We start from the raw sequence: 9,434 nt of genomic DNA on the forward strand, positions 1-9,434 counted from the left end.
ATGATCGGCTTGGTTATCTTTTTTTGCCTCTGCAGCTAGTTTTTACCCTCCATTGGTTTCAAGAGCTACAAGAAGTGTGTTTGCCTCTTGTAGGGTTCTCATAAATCCTCCCTCCCGGGATGTAAGCCATGTAGGTATGTTCCTGGGAGTAGTCCCCGGGCGTCTCTTACTGCGTTTTCCATATTCCTGTTGGACCTGTTGCAATACGTGACTTGACAAGAATTTGAAAATAAACAGGATGCTGTTTAACACCGTGACATTTCCCTCAGATCTCAATACCTCATTGAACGTCTCCTGTATTTCCCCGCTACCCCTTTATAATAGACGCCGCCGGAGGCAAAGCGGATGCCGGAATCTGGTCAGATCTGGGATCAGACTGAAGTTATAATTAACCATGGAACAAGCGCTCTCCCCCCCCCCCCCCCCCCCCCCACCTCGCGCGCTTTTTTTTGTGTGGAAAATTTGTTTATTTTCTTTTAAAAATGTCTCCAAATATCTGTCTTCCAGAGCTTAGCTAATTTCCAGACTCAAACGCCTTCAGAGTCCTTTAGTCATTAATAATATCTTAACTCCACAAACTTCGGCCCCACTTGCAGAATTTTCCGGATCCGGCCCTTCCCAAAACGGGAAGTTGAAGACGAGAAAACACAACCGGTCTATACAGACGAAACTGAGAAATGAAAATGGTATATATGTATGTTGTACAAACTGAAACAACAATCGACAACTTTGCACTCCGCTTTATGATGTGAGCAGTTCAGGCTAGAATTTTTTAAAAAACTGTGTTTTGTTGGACTTGAGAAGTAGACATCGGTCATTCGAACATTATGGCAGAACTGATCCGCGAATGGATTTGCCTAACTTTTTACTTTTACGTAACTAATAAAGAATGTACTCTAACATATATTCCAGAAAGTTAACAAGCTGAAAGACTTTTTAGCCTGGTTAACACGGATACCACTAAATTAAGGTCTTAAAATGGTATTCTTGGCATTCAGAACGAAGCTGACCTATTCGCCTTCATAGAGAGTTAACGAGAGATTAGAGGGTAAATTTGATACGAATATTGTTGTAATGTTGACGTGTGAATTAAGAAGGGAAGTCAATGTTATGTAAACCGTCGAAAACAAAGTATTGACGCAAGTATTGGAGCTATATAAATCGTGACGAAATGATATTGATATCAGACTCGGTTCGAAAGGTAGAAGAGATGGTTTCACTGGTTTGAACAAGTTGTTTCTTGTAGAAATTCCGTCGTGTATATCCCCAGGGCAAGATTCCTCCGTTTCAAATTACTCACGAAGGTGCCTTGTGTGAAACATATTACACATAAGCTGTTTGTTTGTACAATGGCGGTTCAAACTAGCGTTTTAGCATCAAGCCTTTTGTTAGCTACTCTCCTTGGGTCGATTTGCCGTTCGGGATCAATAAGAAATAACTCGTCGAAACTGCCAGGTAAGAGGCGGTTATTTTATCAACTTCCTTTTCATATTATCGTTTAAGTCATTGCTTATCCGTTGCACACGATTTGTCCAATTATTGGCACCGTTTAAATCTTCAGTTGTTTAATTTAATAACATAAAGTAATATCGTGCGGTGGCGGTTTGTTCTCCATTCGATTGATTACGTCAGAACGAGTAAAATGAACACTGAATGAAGGTATTCGATACGCGTATAGTGAACAGAGCGAAAAATTCAGCAAACTGTATGATCGCTTCAGATGAACTATGTATTTCACATTAGTTTGCCATCTTCAGGTTTACAAAATTGCACTTTTAACTCTTTTCGGTTCTCTATCTACGCCGTGAGTAGCCTGTGATTCTAAGATTCGACTGAGTTGTTTTTAAAGATGCTAAACCTTGTCACTAGACCACAATTGACAAGATCATTTGTCCCTTTTAAAACTTTTATATAATTATGTGAAGAAACTATGGTGTTGCCATTTAAATGAAGCCTCTTAGGGTGAACTTTTCTATGGTATAATTCATTTCTTTGGATTTTCCAAAAAGTAAATTTGATTTTTTTGTGAATTATTTGTTCTTCGGCTTCTAAAAGTAGTGAAAGGGCAACTTAGATCTCGCTGTACTGTTTTAAAGTATTGTCGTGACTCGAGAGAAGACACTACCCAGCTTATTTTCAATACATTCTGGCGATGAAAAATCCTGTAAATAATCAAACGAAAATAGCAAGACAGCTTTTTTTCCGTGCTCTGTTTTATGCTGTCCGAGGGACTTGTAACGTCTTAAGTCTACATAAAATCCTCTCAGTGGCTTTTCAAATTTTCTCTAATATTTTTAGAGAATCCAGTCATCATATTCTAGACAAAAAGAATAAAACTGAATTTGCTTTAGTTTAATTAAGCTTTTATATCTGAATTCAAATTTCGCACTAACCCTGGGTTATCTTAACCCAGCTTTGAACAACCCGGCCCAGAAATATACTGTTGATTATGCTTAGGCTCCTCAAAAAGGCGACGGTGGGGAAATCCCATTTTCTAGCCTACACTCTTTAAAGTTTTAGATCCCAGTTTTTTCATTCTATGTTCACCATTCCTTAGACTTAAGTCTATAACATTTACTTGAAAAAAAGGAAAATCTTAGCTCTCATTATTACCAATCAGAGTCTAAAATAGAGTGTAAAAGGAGATGAATACAAAGTGTTATAATGTAGGTTTAAAGACTGCGAACATTCTCCTATGACTGGAGGAGCATTGACGGCGAGTCCTTTAGTTGAAAATCTAAAACAGGAGTTTTTTTGTGTTGCTCTCCTGTTTTCTGCTTTATATGAACCCTTGTATATGGTCAGATTCCTTTAAAAACGATTTGGCCATGTTTCAACATTTTTGTCGAGAAAAGAAACCGCAAGCGCAATCATGGTGGTCCGGCGGGCGGATAGTCTGTTGAAAGTCAATTCTAAAAGCCAGGAAGCTCTGTTGCCCCTCATAAGATTAGTCTGGAGTCTCTCCCCACCCAATTGCATCGATATGGCTTTTTTTTAAGGCGAAGATACAGGGGACGATTCGCAAAGACGATTTTTAGCGCAACACAGCGTTGCAACGTTGTTGCGAAGTTTCAAATGGAAACAAATTGCAACGCTGTGTTGCGCTAAAAATCGTCATTGCGAATCGTCCCGTGTAATATCACCTTTAGATTGCGGGGACGATGTAAAGAGATGTGAGCCGGGAAAACATCGGGGGTGGGGTAGGGAGTGAGATCGAAGGACCTTAGCTTCCTCTTCCTCTTTTCATCATAATTCAGTTTTTCCCAGTCAAGGACTTCGCTCCACACTCCACTATCTATCTGAACGCTTGGAACAGGCAAATCATGACGCGCCAACGTTCAATATGATAAACTGAAGCAAGGGATGGCGCTCGCATCCCACCAATATGGCCCGGCGTGGACGCCATATGTGGGTTGAGTTTGTTGTTGGTTCTCTCCTTTGCTCTGAGAGGTTTTTCTCCGAATACTCCGGTTTTCCCCTCTCCTCAAAAACCAACATTTTCAAATTCGAATTCGACCAGGAATCAGGAAGAAGAAGAATCACTTCAGGGGCACCCAACGACAATTTTCGGAAAAATATCTGTTCGGAAGACGACTTGAGATCTAGAATTTTCGGAACATTTGTTGTAAAATTTCTTGCTTGCCTGCTTCTCCTAGGATTTTCGAACATCTAAAATATGGTATAATAGCCTATTTTTAACGTATTTTTACCCTAAAAAGGTCACCTAGAATTTTCGGGAGCCTTTTTTCTGGCTGAAATTTTCGAAAAGGTAAGTTTTGATCCCTATAATTTTCGGATCACTAGACTTTCAGCTAGGAAATCCGAACAGATGAAAAATTTTTAGAGGATAAAAATATGCCTATATCTACCGTTTAAATACCAAAATACGTTTAACAATGCTATGTTTTAGCAGTTTTGAACTAACTTCTCGTTGGGTGCCCCTGTCACTTTGTGGATGAGCTACATCCAAATCATTGATTATTATTTATTTACTTAACGGAAGAGTAACCAGAGTATAAACCGGGGTTGTGGCGGACGAAAGTGCTTGTTATTACTTTCTTGGTATTTTATTTACGGATACATACGTAGTTTATATGGGCGTATCTTTATTGGTTGAAATTTGACATCGCAGAGCCTTCTCAGGGTACTACAGTGATATAGGAAGTCTTTCACTCCGTTACAGTCACACTCAGTTTTCGTGTCTGGCTCATGTTTTTTGCGATCCAGCGCTCAGCTTCCGTGGCTCTCAGACTTGAGAGCACTATACATTTCATCTTAATGTAGGATAACAGCACTTGTTTATATTAATCTCTCAGGAGAAACACAATCGACCAACAACCCACTCATTCACACTACCGCAAACAACAGAACGAATGGCTCTATACAGAGTACAACACCGACGGAGAAATCTGCAGGCAAAAAAGTGACATGGTTTACAACGTCTGCCTCTGTGTCAGCGCTTCAAATGGCTACTAAAGTGGAGACGTCTTCGAATCAAAGTAACGTGGACAAACCAGGATCTCAAGAAGGCAAGTCAAATACAGAAGTGCTAAGTGTGTCACTTTCGTTGGTCCTTGGTGTCTTAGCAGCAGTCGGTGTTGTGATTGCTGTGTTGTTTGTTCGCTGGAAAAGGTGAGTTAAGGTTGAAGTTGGTAAAATCGAACATCATAGCACGCGACCGTATAAGTCGTCATTATTTTTAAATTAAAACAAATTAAAATTTTAGATTAAACTCCAATTAGCGCTTATGTTGAGAGTAACTTGGTGACTTGCTAACGCCTATGTGGGAGTACTCGGTTTTGTGCTCATGTATTCGGCAACTTAAAAGTTAACCACCACACCTCTTTCGTTGCGCGAGACTTTTATGTTCCTCGGATCGGTTGAAAGTCCATGCAAGGATCCCACAGGCTAGTAAGAAGTCATTGGCAAAGAGTGATCAGCGTGAAATTTCTCCTTATAATATCGATTCTTTAGAAAACAGATTGGTCATGAGAATTGAGTACATGATCAGGGAAGATGTGTCTAGTTGATATTTCAACAAATCCTCCCCATTACTTCTATTGAAAAAGTATAGGGACAGTAAATGAGAATCTCAATTTCAATATTAGGGTTTAAAGGGTTAAAACTGTTAATCAAATTTGGAGTCACCTTCGGTTGGAACGTCCACACAAACGACCTCAGTCAACGGTTCATCAGCTGAAGGGGTCATCTCTTGCATATGCCGAGATTTTCAGGCTTCAGTTGGTCTCACCTTTGACGCCAAAAAACCTTTTAGCAGCCAATATCAGAACAGAATAGGATTTCCAGTAATGCCGATTGAGCTAAACGAGTTGATAAAGAGGACTAAGGTGTTTCTGGCTCGCTAAAAAATCAACGACTGTGAAGGACTATGGGAAAATTTGGAACAAGGCGCACGAATTTCTTGGGAAAGTGATTTGAAACTTATGTCATGTGACAGTAACCGAAGAAGGCTCTTACAAGATTTGATAGGCTCCAGCGCTTACATATAATGTAAATCCGCAAAGCAGAAGCACTTTTCACTGAACTACATTTTCGACGAAACAGCCTTGTTTCACGCCATGTCTTCTCTTAGGTTCGCTTTTGAGAAGACAGACCTAAATTTGAGATTGATATGATTACTTTTTTCACATATTCCTCATACTTTTCCGCATTTTCTAAACGTGTTTTGTTAACTTTTTCTCACGGTTGTAGAATACGAAAAATGAAGAAAGGATTCCAAGACGAACTGGCTACTATATGTTTACAGTAAGTAAGATCTTAAATTAAAGTTTCACCGGTGGACGAGAGTAACTGAGCTGATTACTGTTTCTCATATTACCATTTCATCGAGATTCTTTATATGGCAATCTTCAAAACTTTTGTAATTTGTACAGTTTGTAGTCTCGTTTACATGGCCACGCGCTAGGATTACGCCCACAAACTCTCCAGTGAAAGTTGGAACCACCTCGTACAGCATAAATCAACAACTGAAGAAATACGTGCCTTGTAAAACCCATCCTCGGAGACCTGGGGGCGGACAGTGGGGGCAAGAGAAAGTCTAAACGGCAATTTTTTTTCCGCCCGTTTAAACTTTCCCTTGACCCCATTATCTGCCCCTGGGTCTCTGAGGGTGTGTAAAACCTCGCGACTCTCCGGGGATAGGAATTGAACTCTTGATTCTATGAATGCTAAAGAAAGTAATGCAAATATATTTGAGGATCTGGAAAGGTATTTTAGGGATCCTGGATTTGACCGAAATACGGTGTTGGATTTAGGAAAACGGAAAATGTCTTGACGAGATACGGGATTCGACCGTTACTCGAGAAGCAGGATTCGCCAAAATCTTGAAGCGGGATGAAGTATTAAGAAAGAAACACTGTTCGGGACACAGACGACAGAAGTTCGGATCACGCGGGATTGTCGTGTAAAAGAAGCGTGAATGCGGGATCAGGACCCCCTTCCAGACCCTGATCTTACTGCACGTATCGTCTAACGATAACATATTTTCATTGTTGATGTTATACAGTGACGAGTTAGCATCAGAGGCATTATACGCTTCATGGAAGCCTTTCATGGACACAAATGACACGTCTAACATGAAGCTTGTTATTCAGCAATCCACTCCTGATGCGAAAAGTTCCACTGCCACACAGGGATAGCAATCCTTTCAGGTCTAGCCTGCAATCGAGCAAGCTCTCTATTTGGGGGAGTAAGAGAGAAGTCACTGGAGAGCAGCACGTGAAAGGAGACCCGGCGCTGCTTGCGAACTGTCGCGCCTCGCTTCAATCGCTATAAACGAAGAGCTTGCTCGCAGGCTATTTCTGATCTTTCTGTCACTTTTATCAGAGACCAGAGTGCCTGCGCTCAGTTCAATACAAATCCTAACCAACCGTGTGTACAAGTTGTAAAATATTGCAAAACAAGTAGAAAGCAGCTATGGACAAAAGGTTTGTCCAGATTTGATTACTAGAATTGTCAGTACGTACTCAAAAGTTTCAATCACGTTGTAAAAAATAATAAATAGAAGCATAAATACGTACAAGACTTCGACGTTTATGAATCAAGTGAACCCATAGCAAAGCGCTGCTCTTTAGTTATATATTTCATTTGAATGGTCATAATGGTTTTTGTAATCTCAAAATCTAGAACCACCTTGTACAGCGTAATAAACAGCACCACAGAAAACTGCTGCCTAATTGGTTTTGTTTGAATAGTCTCATCATTACATACCATTTACAGACTGACTCAGAACAACTACAAACAGGCTCTACTTTCGTTTCACTAAGTTGGTAACACTCCGGCAGGCATCGCGTGCAAAGAACTCGTCGTCCTCACGAGGAAACACTACGCGCGGTTGAAAAAGAAAACATCTTTGATCTCTAGTTGACTAAAATTAAAATGTCAATAAATTCCTAAATAGTAAGGTAATTTTACTTGTGTATCATTATAGACTTCACCTTTAGGCTCAGTAACAATATCACGAAAAGGGTCAAAATCTTGGAAGACGCCTGATTGGCAACCCCACTTAGGTATAAAATCAAACAACCCCACTGGAATTCGTACTAGGCACGAATCTGCATAGGCCATGTAGTGTGCATTTTCTTTTATCCAATAGATGGTTTTTGTTTTTTTCTTTCATTTTGTCGAGGGTTTCCTGGCCCCTAGTTAACTCACTGAAGGTTTTGCCTTGGGTATTAACTTCTGATCCAAAAAAGCCGTTGAAATACCAGGCAAATTCGATTATACGCAAGTTACATCTGAGCTACGGGGTTCTTTGTCTGGTCGTAGCTTCTCCAAAACCAAACAGTCCAACACTACGTGGTTCAAACGAGGAAGACTGAGGCGGAAGAACTAAAGCCCCGTGCATATGGACGCAGCATTGTTGGCCAACAACTCCCAACATTGTTGGATGTTACATGTTGCGTCCGTTTGCACACCCTGTTGTATGTTGTTGGATGTTGCTGCGTGCTGTTGCGCAAAGTTTGAAACCGGTCAAAGTTTTCAGCCAACAACTCCCAACATTTCTTTTGTTCCGTGATCGCCGAAGCGTAGCGCAACAATGTTGGATCCGTTTGCACAGCTCTTCCAACATTGTTGGGGCCACGAACGCTCATTACGCATGGATTACAAAGACTTATGGGTTGTATTCTTCCCACGATGCACTGCAGGTCCCAAACTTGTTGGGAGTTGTTGCATCCGTTTGCACACCACTGCCAACACGCACGCAACAATGTTGGGAGTTGTTGCATCCGTTTGCAGACCACTGCCAACACGCACGCAACAACTCCCAACATTGTTGGCGCAACAGTGTTGGGAGTTGTTGCGCCCGTTTGCACGCAGCCTAATGTGAAGCGTCCTACTGCTCCTTCAGGGACTGTACCGCCTATAACCTTTAGGGGATATAAAGTTTGGTTGATGAATGGGCCATTTACAGTTATGGATGGAAGCGAGGCTGGAGGTGACCTTGTTTTGATAGAAACCTTAAAATTCCTGCTTTATTATGTAAGTTAAGTTGTTATTATGCAAACTAGTATTTTTCAGGACAATTTCCGTAACAAAGCAGAGGAGGTTTGTATCAAAACGAGGTCAACCTCAGCCTCACATTCACTCGAAGGCTAGGGTACTAACTTCACAACTGCAAAATGGTCTATTGCGAACTTTTCGCTTTGATTTCACTGACTGGAGGGAAATGCAAGAAAACTTTCTGGTTTTGTGGTTTATTTATATTTAAAAGACAGCGCATTTATAGCAGTTAAAAGGGATGTAAAGTTTTTTATTAGATATGTGAAAGGGGTACTATTTGTCCACAGAAGTATACGATAGGGGTACCTTTTCTGTCAATAGTGGTATATAAAAGGCTAAGGGGTTGGAACTCGGAGCGGAGCCATTGGGGACGGTTTGAAGAGAAGAGTAGTTTCTTGGTGTTGTTCACTGATGCAATCACCAATTGTTTGACTTCATACAAAATTTTAAAAAGGTTGGAAAGTCACTGAACGATGCCACACCACAAAACAATAACTAACCAACAATGCTTAACCGCAACATCAAGAAACACCCAAGAGAACTCAATGAGCAGCAAAAAGACAGCGAGGGGGCAGGGGAGGGTGAAAGAACAGCCCATTTTCTTTTCTCCCTCTTCTTCTCATCCGCTTTTTTTTTCTCCCCATTCTTTATTTCTTTCCGCCCGACACTATCTGAACGCCTAGAACAGGCTCACGAAACAAAGCCTAGTGACAAAAGGTGTGACAAGAATAGATAACGTGGTAACCAGAAATGGCTATAATTAGATGCCCATGTCGATGAGACTTGTCTCCTACACACATGTCCTAATCCAGCGTTCAGATAGTGGGATGGCTTAAAGGAAAGTGAGCAGGAGAAAAAGCGAAGCGGGGGAGGGCAAAAGAACGGCGCACTCTCCTTTCCACCTCTTCCTC

At 41.0% G+C, this 9,434-nt stretch overlaps 1 protein-coding gene across 1 annotated transcript; it reads left to right on the forward strand.

The window, feature by feature from the left end:
• The first annotated feature begins 1,051 nt into the window (after positions 1–1,051).
• Positions 1,052–7,283, forward strand: LOC140921173 (uncharacterized). The gene is made up of 4 exons (XM_073371143.1): positions 1,052–1,455; positions 4,317–4,632; positions 5,713–5,766; positions 6,527–7,283. The coding sequence occupies exons 1-4, from the start codon at positions 1,350–1,352 to the stop codon at positions 6,657–6,659; spliced, it is 609 nt and encodes a 202-aa protein (XP_073227244.1). The 5' UTR covers positions 1,052–1,349; the 3' UTR covers positions 6,660–7,283.
• Positions 7,284–9,434: the final 2,151 nt, after the last annotated feature.

This window comes from Porites lutea, chromosome 12, assembly GCF_958299795.1.
Source record: "Porites lutea chromosome 12, jaPorLute2.1, whole genome shotgun sequence".
Classification (NCBI taxonomy): domain Eukaryota; kingdom Metazoa; phylum Cnidaria; class Anthozoa; order Scleractinia; family Poritidae; genus Porites; species Porites lutea.